Source organism: Perognathus longimembris, chromosome 2 (assembly GCF_023159225.1).
Source record: "Perognathus longimembris pacificus isolate PPM17 chromosome 2, ASM2315922v1, whole genome shotgun sequence".
Taxonomy (NCBI): Eukaryota; Metazoa; Chordata; class Mammalia; order Rodentia; family Heteromyidae; genus Perognathus; species Perognathus longimembris.
Genome location: NC_063162.1, coordinates 95,699,841 through 95,719,058, shown reverse-complemented (window position 1 = coordinate 95,719,058; position 19,218 = coordinate 95,699,841). Strand labels below are relative to the sequence as shown.

At 34.2% G+C, this 19,218-nt stretch overlaps 1 protein-coding gene across 6 annotated transcripts in view; it reads right to left on the bottom strand.

Moving 5' to 3' along the window:
* The window catches only part of Dgkb (diacylglycerol kinase beta), a 549,587-nt gene that overhangs the window by 125,087 nt on the left and 405,282 nt on the right, over positions 1–19,218 (bottom strand). For all 6 annotated transcript variants that reach the window (XM_048337833.1, XM_048337834.1, XM_048337835.1 and 3 more), the window contains one exon: positions 13,137–13,332. In XM_048337833.1, the coding sequence (XP_048193790.1) occupies positions 13,137–13,332 (196 nt within the window). The remainder of the gene's footprint in view (positions 1–13,136; positions 13,333–19,218) is intronic.

The following is a 19,218-nucleotide window of genomic DNA, read 5'->3' as shown; positions in this document are numbered from 1 at the left end:
GGTAGTGAAGTCAGAAAAAGAAATCTGGTTCTTCTGCATATTCCCATTGTGCTTCCATTGGGATAATGACATGAAGGAGTTCTACTTAGGAAGCATTTTTTTTTTCCTCTCATTCACATCCCCCAATGAAAATAAAAATACCCTCTGTCTCTTTCACCTCCTACACTACCCTGCCCTATCATTTTTTTAAAGAAATGCCCTGGTTTTCTCATTGATAGTTATAAAATAATTGGTGTTAAGTGATTTGCTATTCTCGGCTTCAGCATGAACGTGCACACACACATACATACACAGTGACAATGAATATTTATCAAATATTTTATCTCAGTACTATGAGTAACTAAAATAATTTATGAAAGTCTATCATTCAGGGTTTCATATGTCAAGTTTTTTCTTAGCCTAAGCCAAATTTTATGCCTAAACAAATTAATCTATTTCAATTCTGTTTGTTTTCCATGTTTTAGGTTACAGAATTGTTTCTAGATTTGTAAAAGAAGTTGCATTTCAGTATCTACCATAAACAGCATATTCATTGGCTTTCTCAAGAACGAAAACACCTGTTATAGTTTCTTGTTGATTGTTGACTTTATATGAACATTTGGATGAAAAGTAATGTTTTCAAAGATAACACAGAAAATATTCAAAAGCTAGACAGAAGAAATTAAAACAAAAATCCCAGAGGAAATCTTTTTGTAAAAACAAAATGTAAAGAAAGGTGCATTGGAATAAGCCCATTAGAAGAATAGCCCTCATTAACAAAAAGGACAAAACATAGGTATAATGGAGAAATTTTAAATAATCCCCAAGTATAAAAGAGTACATGTTTCTAATACAAAATACTGCTAATACTGAAGCATATTCTACTTGCACATATTTCAAATGAGAACGCTAGATAAATTTATTGCATATGTCTGAAGACTTCTCAAATCTTACACATATTTTATTTGAACTGTTATGCAAATTTGGTACAAGTACTGTCTTTTGTTTACTCTACATCCAAGGAGCATCTTTACTATTGGTACACTGTGTAAAAATACTGCAATGAATTCCTACTTTCCACTAGCTCAGGAGATTTTTGGATGCCCAACTGGGAGGCTGGGAGTGGTGATGTGAAGAAACAACTGAGCTATGAGAACTCATTATCACCTTGGGTAGAAAGTTTGGCTAAAGTATAATCAGGATTTCAAAGGCTATTTTGCTAAAAAAAAAAAAAAAAAAAAACACTGGCTTCACTTGAGCCTTTAGCTATTTCCTTTGCTATGGATAATGTGTCAGATGCCTGCTCAACTCAGTGACATTAATCACCTAAAGAGTATCTCTCTACAAAGATTTGTTAACTCAAAAATTATGTAGTTTCTTGTTCCCCTTTAAGACTGAATCCATTAAGATAATAAAGAGAAAGCGGATGTAAACTTTCTAGAAGCAAGTAGTCTTGCAAGCAGGTCACCCCATCATGAGATGATCTCCCCTTAAGTAGGAACAATAATCCTTGATCTGACCTGAGGTTTCCTCCCTGAAGCAGGAACACTCACCTCATGGTGGGAAGTGAATTGTTCCAAGAGACTTCCTAGTAGCTCTCAGCTCCTGGAAAATCCAGACCTGAGAGCATGATCAGTTACACTCTGCTTTGCCTAAGACTATGCAGTCTTCTTGCCCCTTTGCATTTTTGTTCCTTCACCATACCACCCTGGAGCCCTTGTTGCTATTCAGTGTAATACTGAATAGCAGTAATGAATAGTAATGAATAGCAGTAATGAATAGCAGTAATAGGGTAATACAGTGTAATGCTGAACACTAAATTTCTTTCTGACCTCACTGAAATGCATGTGTCTGGACTCTGGAGGCAGCAACTGTCAGAGTCTGGTTTGTTGTGAAGCACTTTCCAAGCCCCCCTCCTGCAGTCAGGCTTCTGGACTAGAATTCCCATGACAATGCTAAACTTTTCCTGATTGTTGTATTAGGATTTCAATTGCTTAGCAATCAATTTTAGCATTCACTTGCATTGTACTATAGATAACTTATTTTATAGCACCAACATGTGCAAATAGGAAGTGATATGTGACATATTTATTTTCTGTGAAAGCCATCTTTTTATAGTTCCCTTCTTCCTAAATTCCACAAGAGCTTTACTCACAAAGCCATGGTCTTTTATTTTGAAACCTAATAATGGATATGTTAATACTATTTGATCTTTACATCTCTTGCTATTCTAATAAGAAATGCTGATCATTTGAATGACACAGACTAAGACAATAATTTATGCGTTTTTGACAGTAGAGGAGAAAAATCAATATATTTAAGAGTGTATCAGAAGAGAAATAAATATAAACAACATTTTTGTTTATTCATGTCAGTACTGGGGCTTGAACTAAGGGCCTCCAGGTCTTTTGCTCATAGCTAGTGCATTACCACCTGAGTTACTGTTCTGCTCTAGCTTTTTGTAATTAATTGGAGACAAGAGTCTCCAGAACCTTTCTGTCTAAGTTGGCATTTCTCTTAGTCTCTTCAGTATCGAGGGTTACAAGCATGAGCCACCAATGTCTAGCCACCTTGGCTATTTAGTGTATATTTTGGAGATAGAATCTCCTTGGCTTTTCTTCCTGGGCTGGCTTTGAACTGCTCTCTTCTGGATCTCAGGCTCCTGAGTGGCTACGATTAAAGCTGAGAGTCAACAGCAACTGTGTTAGTTTTTTGTTTTGTTTTGTTTTTAGTATTTTTGGAAAATATTGTTATGTTTGTATTTCATTCACAGAAACTGAGTTTTAGAAATAGCAGCTAATTCTTTCATTAAATCAGAATCAAATTACTAATTTCAGTATTAATGGTTAGCTTTGACATGTTTAAAAAGGGTAGAGAGTACTTAATAGACCTGTCTCCAACCTTGAAATGAGCAACTGTTCAGGGAAATGGAATTGTTCAAAGATACATTTTCTTACTGCCAATCTGTGAAATATAATATAATTATTCTCTTTTAATGAATCTCTCAAAGAGGAACAATCTTTCAGCACTTGAACAGGTAAGATATAATGATAATGGGAACAGCTTTGTAAATAAAGGGTGGAATGACATTGTTATTTTGTGCCATATTATAGGATAATTAGAATAACAGTGTGGCATTCATCAGGCATTTGAACTTTCTCAAAAAAGCTCCCTGGGGCTCATTTAAATTAGTCATGTTTATCCATGGAGATTTTTAGCCTTGTTTCAAGTGACTGTCACCTTACAATATGCAGACCTCAACATTTAACTTAATCTTATTAATAGCTGATGCTGTGTAGCAGCCAATGGACCCTACTTAAAGCAGACATAATAAAAGAAAAAACATCCTGACTTTATAAATACATAGTTTATCAAAGGAATAACAATGCAAGTGTTTTTATTTAGCCAGAATGATGATTATTCTGTGTAGAAAGAATGCAATGTATATGAATCACATTCATTTCCACAAAAATAGAGTGGGCAGATACAGTCCAAGGAGCTATCATTCAAGCGATAATTAGCTCTTTATAATAAAAGAATAGTTATGGAAACTAAATTCTGGGCAGTGAAAACTAGTAGCTAGTTTGGTTAATTCAAATTTGTTATCCAAAGATAATTAAGAGGATAGTAGGATTTGATTATTTTACAAAACAGGGCTTATAAAAACAAACAAACAAACAAAAAACAGGGCTTATTGCTTTCTATTAAGTTGCAAACTTCACCCAACACCACTTGTAGTTATGTAAATGTGTGAATTAGAGTCAGGTGTTACAATGAAATCATAAAACATATTTATAGATAACAAAAGCCCTTTGTATACCTGATATATACTAACAAAAATTATGAAAATGTATTTACAAGAAAATAGAAAGTCCCAGCTAAGAAGTGCTGGGAAAATGATCGAATTAAAATAAAACTAGTAAATAAAATAAAATTTTATTATATTTGTATTATTTGTATTATATTTGTCTTATTCATTTTATATTTAAATTTTTCAATTTGTTACCAGGCACCTGTGGTTCAGGCCTGCTGAGATCTAATGACTGCGGTTTGAAGCCAGCCTGGACCGGGAAGTCTGTGACACTCTTACCTCCACCTCAATTACCCACCAAAAAGCCAAAAAATGCTGCCTTATTGCAAGTGGTAGAGCATTAGACTTGAGCAACAAAGTTCCAGGACCGAGCTCAGGTCCTGAATTCAAGGCTCAGGACCAGCATGCGCGCGTGCTCACATTCTCTCTGTCTCTTTCTCTGTCTCTGTCTCTCTCTGTCTCTGTCTCTCTCAATTTGTTTTTAGATGTAAACACTTAATGCTAATGATTTTATTCATGTATTCCCTAACGTGTCTTTTGTGTTGCGAATGTAACTCTATGGTAGGGTATTTGCCTAATGTATTTGAAGCACATAAATAACAAAAAGAGGAGAGGGAGGGACAGAAAGAGACAGAGACAGAGTGAGAATGAGAGAGAGGTCTTTTCTGTTTAAATTGTTATATTGATATATTAAATCCATATTTTTGTTTTCTTTGAATATTTCTACAAAAGGGTTTAAATTTAACAGCCATTTTATGAGTACAAGGTATCATGATCAGAGATTGCATTCATCACCCTCCCTTCTATCCTATCCTACCTATCCCTAGTTTTCTAGTTCCATTTTTATATAAGTGGATTATGTATTATTACTGTACAGAAGATCTTGTTGTCTTACCAATACTGCCATAAGTAGATCTAGAATTAAACTGCATGTCCCTGAAAAAGATTACCTAATGTAAACAACTAAAGGGAGGAACTTAGGTCTGTTGACAGTTTTCAGTACATCTTTAAAGGGAAGATGGATGCAGCATCACAGTTCATGTGAGCTAGCCAAGAAACAGAAAAAGAAAACATGACTCCACCTTGCTTAGAATGCATTCCATGTGCCTAGTCCATGTGTCTATGCCTTTCCATTGCCACCTAGGTTTCACCCTCACAGCAGCATGTGTTGCCCTTTCAGAGATTGGCTACAGGTACTCTGGCCCTGTCACATATCTCTGGCCTCACAGGCTTTGATTTGAAATCCATGTGAAAGCCTCTATGACCCTGTAACTCATATTTTCCATGGTTAGCTTGTGTTTCAGCATAGAAAACAGACATCAGGGAAATGGGTGCACTTGTCACTAACACTGAGCATGTGGCTTCTGGAATTGGTTTTGTGGGAGGATGTAGTGAGTGGGGCTAGTAAGAGGAATGAAGGGGGGAAGGGCAGGAGGTGGGAAGGGAAGAATATGAAGCTAAGAAAATTCAGGAGAAAGGAGGGTTGGAAGGGATGGGGGAGAATGATGAAAGGGGTGACATCAATCAAAATGCACTTCACTTATAAATTGATTTGTTGAGTGATAACATCTTGATACCACTACTTAGTTAAAAGTGTAATTATAAAAAGAATCCATGGTTTCTGAAGAGATTAGTGATATTAAAAATAAACTATATACATTGTATTGGGGCAATGGGAAGACGACATAAGGGCATCTAAGGAATTGTTTATATCGCATCCATGGTAGGCTCAAGGCTATGAAATATAATTAATTGTAATTTGAAAGACTTCTCTCACACCAGACTTTCTTGGAGAAGCATTTCTCTTGGGTTCAACCATGCAAACACTCAGAAATCAATGTAATCAATGTGGCCAGGGTCAAGAGGGTTTAACTACTGATCAAATAGGCAGCAGAACAAGGCATTATCCAGGTAATGTCTGATCTCTCTCTCTCTCTCTCTCTCTCTCTCTCTCTCTCTCTCCCTCTCCATCTCCCTCTCCCTCCCCCTCTCTTTCTGCCTGATATAAGGCTATCAATAACATTATTCTCTTGTTTACCAGTTGTTCCTAAAATATTTATTTACTTGTATTTCTGGTTTGCTCCAAATTGCTAGGCATCTAGCACCTTTTCTGATTTTACAGTTGTATTACTAATAGAAACTTCAGAAACTCTTGATAAAATGGCTTTTTATACAAAAACCAGAGTGTAGAAAGAAGCACCTGCCTTTTATTTTCAAAATGCTCTAGTTTTTAGATATACAAGAAATACCTTCTATTATATAACTTTATTGTTTTATGAACCTTAAAAGCATACTCATTTTGAAAAATACCCTAGTGCCTTCTCATTAAAATACTGAGAAATATTATATAACTTACATCACAAATAGCAATTTTGATATTTTTGGTAGTTTTATTTTATTAAGTATGTGCTATTTACATTACCCATTGCTGAGGTGTGTCAGGGGAGGAAGTTTAAAAATATACAATTAGAAACTCATTTTCAGACTCTCCTTAAAGGTTACTAGATAACAAATGCTTCCATGTACCTATTTTTCAACCAATGAAATTATCACGGTATTAGTATATGCATATATGCTTTGTGAAATGCAACAACTCAAAATGCCATGATCTTTTTTTCAACAGTTTTAACATCCAGGTATAATAATGCTGCATAAAATCGTTTTCTTGTTTCTAAATTTGATTTATTTAATCACTGAATTTAAATGCTTGGAAATTGTTCTGCTTGGTGAAATTTGAATGCCAAATACATCATCTACAGTTCTAAAAGGAATATTACATTTATATTTAGACAACTTAAAACACTGTCTTCTAGATTACCCTAAATAACCCACAGAAATGTCTAGAAAACATTGATAATAAAGGATAACACCTGCCCAGCAGTACTGAATGCCCATTCTGTATAACTTCTATGAGTATAGAAAGTATCAGGGCCTTATTATTTAAATTTTCTTTGTGCAGTAATCTGGATGGTACAACATGTAGTACATATAGATGAAAATTACCTTCCAGAGCTTACTACCTTCATTTTAAAGGAAAAAAAATGCATTGGAATTAGTTACCTTATTTTTCTGAAGAGACAAAAAAAATTTCAAAATTTGCCAGACTTTCAGAAATATTCTCACTTATTCTCAATTAACAATTTGATTGGAATTGCCATTGCCTCACCCATATAATCCTAACTACTCAGGAAGCTGAGACGTGAGGATCATGGTTTGAAAGGAGTCTAGACAGGAAAGTCCTTGAGACTCCAATTTGCCAGCAAAAAGATGGCAGTGGAGATATATGACTTAAGTGGTAGAGTGTTAGACCTGAGAATAAACGCTCAGGAACAGTGCCCAGGCCCTGAGTTCCAGCCTCAGGAACGGTACAAAAACAACAACAAAGAGCTTTATTTGCCTAAAAGAGAAGACAACAGTAATGCTAAGTATATATAAAACAGTTATGCTTTAATATATTCATCTATGAGTCTATTTAACAATCTTGTTTTTTATCAGTGAGGGTTTTTGAACTTCGTGAAATTTCAACCAGATAAAAGATTTAGCATTTATAAATGGGAATGAAATCATTGAAAATTTCCTGGATGACATAATATGTTAATTCATTTTTAAGATAAACTTTCCTATGACAAGTACCTGGCTAGCTGTACCAATGTGCAGGATAGACAGGCACCTATTTAATGAGGTTTCAAGCAGGAAGTCCAGCTGCTCCTGGCACCATCTCCCTTAACTTCTGGCAACTGCTCGAAACTCTATGGTTTGAACGTAATTATTTTCAATCAGTAGTTTTCAAACTTCTGAAAAAAACAGTAATAGACTTTTTTTTCCAAAAGAAACAATATTTCAAAAACTGGTAACTAATAAGGAAAAATCGGAATGTATACAAATAAGTTCAAATAGCTAACATTTCCAGAATATTTTATCTAGAAGAAGAATCAAAGTATTTTGATAGGGACAGTAACAATATCACCATATTTTTTTCAGCAGTGTGGTATTGCGGTCATGCTGATATGGACATATTCTAACCAATATAATGTTCTTTTATCTTATGTGACCATCCTGTTTTGAAATGGAACGTGACCTAGCTCAATTTATCTTTACAAAGTGCAATCAATTAAAAGAAATAGTTTGCATTCTTGAGAAGTCTTTACTGTTTGGTTAGACTATACAAATATTCCTTTTTAACATTTTTCTAACCTTTGTCTATACAAATGTGTGATTATTATTAGTTGTCACTTTCAGAAATTCACTATTTAAATTACACAGATTTATATTTTACTTCATACAGACCTGAAAATTTCAATTTTATCTCTGACTTGTTAGCTGCAGTTATGAATAAAGTTAAATCAATGCATCTATGACAAAATACATGCTTGCTATATAAGATAGGGCAGGACTATTATTTGTTGGAGATATTTAAATAGTATAGCTTTTTTTATAAGAAAAAATTCCTACTAAAAAGTGATCTTCATTTCTAACTTAAAGTATTGGTATTGTCAGGTGTCTCACTTTAGTAATTCAAGCTAAAGGAGGCTGAGATCCAGAGAATCATGATTCCAAGTCAGCTAGGGTACAAACTTCTACAAGACTATCCCTACCCAATTAGAAAATAGTTGAGCTTGAGGAATGGGTCAGTGATACAGGGCCAGGTAAGCAAACTATCCTCACTCAATGTCCTATGTTCAAACTATAGTATGGAGCGCGCGCGCACACACACACACACACACACACACACACACACAATTTCCTATGACAAGTATCTGGCTAACTACCTATAAGTGTGTGCATATAAATATACATGCATTTTATATATACACTCCCATACATACATAAATATATACACATACACACATAAATGTACGTGTGTGTTTGTTCTCATACCACATATTGCTCTTTATCAAAAAAAAGTTCTTGAATTTTTTGGCCTTTAAGTTGCATGGTTCACATGTATCCATTTTTACAATTATCCTCTTTAAAAATATAAAAAGGGGTCTTTGAAATAATCACTGCAAAACTAAACTTTTCAAATGATGTCACAGTTATTTATCTCTTAAGTGTGTGTATGTATGTAAATGTTTATGTGTAGGCATGTGTTTTTATCATCCATTCATCTATCTAACTTAAAGAATCAGGAAGAGGAAGAGGAAGGCAAGAGAAACTTACCTTTGTCTTGTAGCATCAATTAATAATTTGAAAATAGTTAATACATCAAAGAGTTTTATATATATATACGTGTGTGTGTGTGTGTGTGTGTGTGCTCCACAATGTGTCAATGTAGCTAAAGCCAGGTTTTATAGCAGTGCTGAAGAATTGTAGTTATAACTCAGTGGAACACCATATAAAAAATAATGTTTTAGCTGAAGGCCTTTAGTTCTTTTTAAATTCAAATACCTACCACCTTTATCTGCCATCAGTCATTTATATATTAATGTTAATGCATTTATTAGACATCTTTCTCAGGTTAATTTAGAATAGGAGGTGGTGAAGATGAACTCAGCCACTGCAGGAAACTGAATATTCAGGCTCGGAACATTGAAAAATCAACCTGGATTACTTCACAGCTCTTTCTCAAGACTACGTTATCTATATATAACATACTCATTTATATTTATAAACACACATGAAGAAAATGTGTACTGAATTAGAAGAATGTATGAATATGTTTCAATTGCATCTGAATACCATAATATATTTCAATGGAATAATAATATAATTACTTATCATTTTATTCAACTCTGAATTGACAGTATAATTTCCAACCAATGCATCAGTTTAAAATGCTCTTATGAGTGCTCTCAAAGATTACAAACAAGTAAATTGCACAGGCTTTCAGACCATGTATTAATATATTGCAGATTTAACCTACCCGCTTTATTACCTTTAGTCTATGGCATTTATTTAAGTAAAGGAAAAGTGTATGAAGATTTCGACTTAAACCTTTGTATTAAAAAATAATTTGTCACCTGGTGCTAGTAGCTCATATCTGTAATTCTAGCTACTCATGATGCTGAGATCTGAGGATTATAATTCAAAGCCAGCCTGGGCAGGGAACTCCATGAGACTATTATCTCCAATTAACCACCATAAGAACCAGAAGTAGAAATGTGGCTCAGCGGTAAAGTGCCAGCCTTGAGCAAAAATTGATCAGGGAGACCACCCAGGCTCTGATTCCAATCACACTGAAACAACTACAACACAATAATAGTAATTTATCTCTCCCACATATACTTAGTTACACTTAATTTACCTCCATCTGGAAATGTTTCCCTAAAGTTTAGAAAAACAAGCAGCCATTCCAAAATATATTAAAAGTTTAGTTGAAAGTTCTGTCAATTTCTTTTTTGTCAGTCATGGGGCTTGAACTCTAGAATTCTTACAATTTTTATAGAAGCACATCAGAAACACTAATAATAAATACTATAAGGAAATGCTTTCTGGAAAAGAAATATATGTATTTTCTACTAAAAATAAAATACATATTTTCTGATATATTTTCTACGTATAAACTAGTAATATACCTGTAGATTTCAAATGTTGCTGTTTCATTCTAAAGAAATGTCTGTGGTAATTGTGTGTAAATTAGAAGTTTATCTGATTGGAAACAATGACTGACATATTAACATTGCTCTTTCTGGGTCAATGAATTGAAGAAAAAATAAATGACAAAATATTGCCATTTAAGAAAGGAATATATTTGCATATTTTGTTAGCAAATTTTGTTTTTGAAAATTAAATATAACAAGAAATAACAAGATGAATATTAAATCTTAGAAGCATTTTGAGATGTTGTTGCCTCTTCTGTTACAAAATATATCAAAACAAAAATTGTAGCTTACCAAATTAATAGAAAGGAAAGACTATACAAGTCTAATTTGCATAATCAGTTAAAAATTTATCATAAACTAAAAGTGCACCGAGACTATAAGCATAAAGATGTAAGAAATAGAGCAAAACGTTGAGTGTAATTATTCGTATGCATGTTTGTGTTACTGCTCATAGACACACTTTAAAATTGTCTAAGGAAACATACTACCTGCAATCATTTGTTTTGTCTTTTGCTTTTTTTCCCTCCTTTGATTTAGTTCTCATGGTCACTCTTTCTGATTTCAGTACCCTTTGTCTTACATATAAGTTTATCTGATTTGGGGAAGAGAAGAGAAATCACAGAAACGGTGGAGCAAAGGGTGAACTAATGCAATAGTGTTACTCACTAGACACTATGTTAGAAATGAACTTTACAACTTGGGGAGGGGGGAGGAGTGAGTTGGGACGGAAGTGGGGAAGGAAGGCATAAGAAAACGAGGGAGAGGGTAACACTGTTCAAAAAGAAATGTACTCGTTACTTTATTATGTAGTTCTAATCCTTCAGTTCATCACCTTTACAATAACATTAAATTAAAAAAGAAGAAGCATATTTCTGAATCACTTGTTTCCCACTTTCTCCTTTCTCAGGATACATGGGAACTTTGCTCTAAGATACACAGTAGAGAGTAAACACAGAAGGAAAAAGAACTTTCTCTTTGTGGAGAGCTTTCTCTTTGTGGAGAGTTATGGTATAATTTATTTCAAATGTGCATTCCTGCTTTTTAACAGGAGTGAGGCCTAGAAAGCAGCAGGACTCTAACAGGGCTTATCTGTATAAACAGATAACAGATATTCATGTGGCTGTGGCACAGACAGGTGTTTTACAAACTCAACATTGTAAATAGTAGTCAGCTGAACTTCTTGACTGTGTCCTCATGAATGACATGCCATTGTTAACAGATTGTGACATATATAAAAATAAACCTGCATGTTGGGTGCTGGTGGATCATGCTTGTAATCATAGCTATGCAGGAAGCCAAAATCTGAGGAAAGGCCCTGAGACTCTTTTTTTTTTTTTTTTTGCCAGTCCTAGGCCTTGGACTCAGGGCCTGAGCACTGTCCCTGGCTTCTTCCCGCTCAAGGCTAGCACTCTGCCACTTGAGGCACAGCGCCGCTTCTGGCCGTTTTCTGTATATGTGGTGCTGGGGAATCGAACCCAGGGCCTCGTGTATCCGAGGCAGGCACGCTTGCCACTAGGCCATATCCCCAGCCCGGCCCTGAGACTCTTATCTCCAATTAACCATCACAAAATTAGAGTGGTGTTGTGGTTAAAAGTGGTAGAGCATTAGCCTTGAGCTAAAGATCTCTGGACCAATACCCCAGGCTGTGAGTTCAAGCACTATGATTGACAAACCAATCAACCAAAAAACCCTGCAAAGCCCTTTCTTTGTAAGTATTATTTCATGTTTTTATAGTAAACGTATTTCTAATGCAAGAAAGTAATGTGTGTGTGTGTGTGTGTATTAGTATACATAAACTTAGCATGGTCCTAGGCTAATCATAATACAAAAAGCATCAATTTGACCTTAGACATCTTTTAATCTTATACTTAAATTGATATTTAAATACAAATAACATATTAATATCAATAAATTATTAATAGTTATATTTCTCAATATTTTATTGAGAACTTGCATAAGATTTTTCTATATATTTCTTCCTTAAAATATTATTTTTCCATGTTTTTTTCATCCAGTTGGATTGCTTTCTGAGTATACTTATTATATACTATACCTAGTAAACCTCTTGTCATTGGAATATTACAATAAGGTTTTCTTATGGTTAATCACTTATTTTTGTCAGTCTCATTCATACCATATTTCATATAACCAAAGTCCTTGCCCTCTGCTGCTAAATGAATCTGTTACACAAAGTACAGAGCTATTGTCTCCCATTATCAAGTCCACTGACCATCTTCATATTTTCTACATTTCTATTTCTATTTGGTTAATTCACATTTCTGATTACTTACATTGAGCGACCTTTTCATATTTTGTCCTTAGCACATATAGATAAAACACTATGGTTTCTAATTTCACAATACCATCAATTATAATGGCAAACTCTAAAAGGTAAAGGAAATATTTTAGCCTAAAAATACAAAACATGGGATTGATCACCACTTTAATACTTTTGTTTATACAATTTATCAAGAACTAGGTAAGCACCAATGTGAAATGTATTCAAAACTACTGAGAAACTTGCCCCATCTCTTATAACTATGAGTTCTTTGTTTTCTGATACTAACTTTCCAGAGGATTACCAGAAGATAAACAAAGCTTGTTGTGAGCTATCAAAATATTTTTCTATTCTAGGTGTAAGTTATAAAAACATCTATGACATCACATTGTATCTGGTAATATGAGAAAAACAGCTGCATAATGTACATTTTAATATTGCAATAAGAGATTATTTTTCCCTTCAAGAATAGCATTGGGAAGCAGATTCTCAAGCAAATCATGCAGTGGATTGTGCAGAACCTTACCTTGACTTGCAAACTTCAATTCTTTGGCATCCGTGAGGGTGGGCCTTTTGTCAGACCCTTTTTTCTCTATTCTCCGATGGCTTCTTCTTTTCTTTGACTCTCCCCAAAGATTGGAGCCTCCATGCATACTTGGTATATTCAAAATGGCAATTCCTTCCAGTGAGATGTTTATTATATCTATCTGGACGCCATCACACTGGTCAATAAAAAGGAAAGAAAAATAATACAGAAATTGGAGGGTGTTTTATCTTTCTTTGGTTTCTTCTCCTTTATCTTCTTATATTTTAATAAGAGACTTCAAGTTTGTAATCTTATCAATTCTAAAAGCACTTTCAAGAACACTTTAAATGTTTATCCTAAATGTCAACACAAAAGATAAAGCAGCTGTTAATATAAACTGGTGATCATTAATAATCCTTAAATAATGATCAAAATGAAATCACTTGCTATCTTTGTTTATAAAAAACCATTAACAGAGAGACACACATTAATGACTGTATATATAACTAGCTGCTGCATTCCACAGTATAACAGGAAGTTTGAGACTGTGAAGTATGGTAAAATTGTAGGTAGAAATTTTAATAATTGTTGACTATTTAGAACATACTGCAAGGTACTAGTAGGAGAAAGTAAGGATGGAATTCATATTTACCCTTTTCTTTTGGGGAAAACTGCAGTAGCTTGAAAGACTTATGGAAAGGAATGCTAAAGTACAAAACAGCAACTCAACAAGATCTCAATCACTTTGAAGTGATGAAGGATGGTTTTGGGGGCTAGACAAAGTTCTTAAAGGATATCCAGAGCAAGGTAAGCAATGACTAGTAAGGGAAATGAGAGGAGTGGCATTAAGAGATTATCCATCCCAACCTTACTCTACCGTTGCTGTAATAATGACTTTGAGAAAAGTGTGGACTTTTATTTTTTGCTCTGATATCAAAATACTCTATTGGATTTGAAATAACACAGTGCTTTGCTGCAACCAGAGTGATCATGCCTTAATTTTTTAATTTTCTGTTCATTTTTGCTTATAGATATGTGGAAAGTGATTTAGCACAGGTTGTTTTTGTCCTTTTGTTTGTATGTGTGTTCCATTATTGGGGTTTGAAATCAGGACTTGGGTGCTGTCCTTTAGCTTTTCCTCTAAAGGTTGGCTCTCTACCACGAACCAGACCTCCAGTTCAGCTTTTTTGGTGGATAATTGCAGATAAGAAGTTCAAGGGCCGGCTGTGAACCATGATCCTCAGATCTCAGCCTCTTGCTAGTTGGGATTACAGCTGTGACTCATGGGTGCCTGAGAGATATAAACAGATAGCTCATTGTTTACAAAATATATTTGTTAGAAATATATTTCACAAATGAAAGTATCTTCATTGTGGTGTGCCACTGGGCCTGTCTTAAGACAATCATGAACCATAACTTCCCTTATAGAGAAATCGAGACTCTTAGACTTAGGACAAGGCAAAGTTCAACCAAAATAGTAGCAAAACAAACCAAATCATCTCTTTTTTTCTACATTCCCCTCAACATTCTGAATTTAGCATTAGGTCTGTTCATTAAAATAAAATAAAACTGTGGATAAAGCAGCACATCTTGACCTACTTGTCAGGGGTAGAAACAAATTTAAGAAAAAGAGCCAAGTTTTCTTTCAATTTGCTTCAATGAGGGTGAAACCAAGAACTGGATGATATATTTATTTACTTTCCCCCCCAGAAACAAGTGATTTTTCTTCCTTTTCATGTATTAAATGAAGATGATTTCTTTTTACTGAAAAATTCTGCTCATGTGTGTACTCACTTACCACTATATATTCTAGATAAACAGATATTAATTTCATAATTAAAAGTAATCTTGTGTAAATACCCTGCAGGCCTCAATGAATCAAACACATACTGTGTGTCAGGCCTCCCACTGTCTTCAAGTGGAATGTACTGGCTGGATAATTAGATAGTACATATTTTTTAACCTTATTTGCATGCATATTATATCTTTTGCACACTGACAAGCAGCAGTAACAACAAAAGTCAGATTACCACAGGGAATTCCCACAAAGAAGTCTTCATTCCTTATAATTTGCAGCCTAAATTAAAATAATTTGATCTTTGACAAGGATGAAATGTCAAGCAGAAGGGGGTCCTCTACAAGCCATGGCCTGTGGCTTCTGAAATCTGCCTAATTTATGTCAGTCACTTCTTAATACATATTTAAGTATTACACGAAAAAGATGATAAATATGCAATCTGACACCTTTGGTATTTCCCTGCTGTTAATTTATAAAGGTCTGGCTTCCCCCAAACTGACTAAAATCATTTAAATAACAGAAGAATTGTGAAATAAGCCTGGAGTTGGGGCCTGGCTTCCATTTTCACTCAATATTGAACACAGCAGGTAGTCCACTAAGACAATTATTTGACTAGGCCTTAGAACCCCACTGTGACAAGTTACTTTCAGAATTAGTGAAGGAAGATTCCTTTGTTCATCTACAGGAGAGCACACTGCAAATAGGCTTTTTATTTTCTTTTTAATTGAACGAGTGTTGATATGGGTGACAATGAAAATCACTAGTGAACTCATGTTTCCGTGGTTCAGTGTCATGTCATGTGTAGAACACAGTAAGGAACTCTCCAAGAAGTGAAAAAAATTTCTCAGGGAACCACCAAGAACCAGGACTGATAAAGAACACTGGTGTTCCTTTGAAACAGGACCATGGACTTAAATAAATAGGTATTTATTAATGATTTATTTCCACTAGTTTTGACCTCAGGCCAACTTCCTTTGTTTGCTTTAATGTTACGTCCACTGGTCTGCAAATTTTCAGTGCTAGCACTGATGGGGACAAGAATACAGCCACCAGTTGTGTTGATGAAAATGAAAGCTGGGGTGAAGGTTATGAAATATAAACAAGTGCTCATACTCTGTCAGATAATATTCTCATGTGAACGGAGGGTTTATGATTTTTCAAAAGGTAGCTACAGAAGAATAGCATGCAAAAGTTTACAACCTGAGTTCCAATAGAGCCTGAATATTTTTATTATGAAGAAAATACATTAATATATAGTAATATGGTTAGAGTCACAGGGCAATGCCACTTTCTACTTTTTTCTAAGTTTTAAAATGGAAGATTTAATCCCCAAACAAATTTACCTAAAAGAAAGCTTAGTATCCATATATTGTTTCCTAATGCATTATTAACCTTAGTTTACAAATTTTGGAGAAGTTCAAGTAAAGTTGAGCTATCTGATGAGATATGTGATCAGTTGTAATTTTTTTCCATAATGAATTGGCTCCTCTGTTATGTCAGATAAAAATTATTCATAACTTTATTCAATGAAACATAAAACACCTTCTTATAGGTAATCTTAATATTGGCTCAGGTGGGCAGGGACTAATGGTGGGAAATAGCCCCATTACCTTTAAAAATTTGGATTGACACTAATCAATATATGAAGTATAGAAAATATACATGCCATTCATTTCATTTTCTTGCCATTAGGTCCTTTCTTGCTAAAATATTTATTTCTACATATTTCTTTTCATTTTTGTGTATTTATTATTGTAAAACAGAAGGAGTTGCATTATGAAATTAAAATAAATGCAAATATCATACTTGAGTGACATTTTCTCCTAATATTTTTTTCAGCCCTACTCTTTCCCCCAGTTTTCCCTTCCCATTTCACAATGCCTATTAATACCAGTTTTACTTGCAATAACTTTGTTTTCATTTCTGTTTATTGTGCTTTATTTCCTAGGCTTTATAAATAACAGGAAAATGTGACAATTGTCTTTTTAAGAATGGGTTATTTCACTTACTATGTTGGTCTCCAATTCCATCCATTTTCAAGAAAATGACATCATTTCACACTCATTAATGGTTGTGTAAAGTGAGTAAGATGCTCATTACATTTTATTTGTCCAATCCTTCATTAATAGCCATCAGATTGTATTTACTAATACAGCCATTGTTAATTGTGGCACAATAAAATGGGTATATTTAAAAAAAATGAATTCTGTTTCCCAGGTTATAGAGTGATAAAAATCTCATCTTTCTAATGGTCACAACTGATCTTGTGTCCTTGATTCTGGTTCTTGTCACTTATTTGTGAAATCAGTTAGGTTTGTAGAAGTATTTAATTGTTTGGATGGATCTCCACATTTGGGGATGAAAATACTTTTTTGGCACCTCATTACCAGTACCTTATTCTTTTTAAAATTTACATCAATAATTATACAGAGACTTTCATTTTAACAAGTCCATTAATGCATATAGTGTTTTTGTTTATAATCACCCCTCTAACATCCTTCCTCTTCTTCCCTCCCCCTTCCCAAACCAGTCTCATTAAGGTTCCTTGTTTCACTTGGAATGAGAATTCATGACTTAAATTTACCACCATTTCTAGTCTCTCTGACATCAAAAAGATTTTAAGAACTACAGCAAGGCTTTCTCATCCACTCATTAACTTCAGTACTAACAGGAGAGATGATAATCTTTACAGATTCCTTCCCAGATGCTGACCTGAGATTGTTTTTTATTTTTTCTGTTTTTTTTTTTTTTTTTTTTTTTTTTTTGGCAAATACTGGTTTATCAGGTTTGAACTCAGGGCCTGTTTTTGGCTTGCTTGCTCACAGCTTGGACTCTGCTACTTAAGCCATGCTTTTAGCCTGCATTTTTGCTGATTAATTGAAGAGAGAATCTCAAAATATTCTTTCTGGGCTAGATTTGAACCTGTATATTCAGCCTCAGGAGTAGCTAGGATTACAAGAGTATGCCACCATCACCCAGCTAGGCCTTACACATCGATACAGCCTTCTTCCAAAATATTTTAACATAAACTGTGTTTTCAAAGTATTTTCTTGTAATGTTAATGCCTTTTTATCTACTTGTAATATTTCACACTAAAGTTTCAAAATAATTGAAATTTTTAAATTAAAATGTTTAATGTGTAAATAATTTTTCTTTCTACATATATATTTCTGAATGACTTGTAGTAAATTGTTATGTTTCTTCTTATATATATGTATATATATATTTCTAATTAATGTGTTTCCTTACATTTAAACATTTTGGCAAAAATGTAATTCATTCCCCCCCCCCCCCCTTAGCTCATTAAAGAAAATGTTTGATGCCACAATGAAAATTTAACAGTATTTCTTTCATTCAGAGTGTTTTGATGAAGAGGAAATTAGTGTATTTACTCATGAGGTAAACTTAATGGGAAAATTTGGTTAACATTATTATGAACTACTATTCTATGATATTTATTTTCTTTTCAAACACTTTCTTCCTTTGACAGGAGATCCCTATAAAAAGAGGAATATGAAATAAAATGATAGCCATAAAGTGGCTCATTTTAAAGGAAGCCACCAATAAAACACATATTCATTGCTTGAGGTTCTGCTGTTACTAACATGGTTTATTCCCTATTATATATTTTTCAAACCATAGTTGGTATGATGTTAAGACACATAGGAAGCAATATCAAGCAGAATCAAATTTCCAAGTTGCTGTTTTGTTATATTTAATTATAAAGTAACCTTGAGGGTAGAAAGACATATTCTACTAATATGATAGACTGGATTCATTAAAATGTGAGCAGAGAGGGATTTGCCATTGCCAGATTTGTGCTCATGCATGCGCGTGTGCACGCGCACACACACACACATACACACACACAATCAAGATATCCAATAATATAATGAGGGGGGTGCACAGGGCTGACTCATTAAAACTGCTATTGTTCTTTTTTTTTTCAAATTTTTATTATCAAACTGATGTACAGAGAGGTTATCGCTTCATATGTTAGGCATTGGATTCATTACTTGTACTGTTTGTTACCTCGTCCCTCGTAGCCCCCCACTCTCCTCCCCCTTTCCCTTTCCCCCCATGAGGTGTTCGGTTCACTTACACCAAACAGTTTTGCAAGTATTGCTTTTGTAGTTGTTTTTCTTTTTTTACCCTGTGTCTCTCAATTTTGGTATTCCCTTTCAATTTCCTGTTCTTGTTCACAGAACAAACCAGAAATAAAGAACCTGAAAGCCAGACTTTGAAAATATGTAGAAATATGACTCAAAAGAACTTAGTTCTACT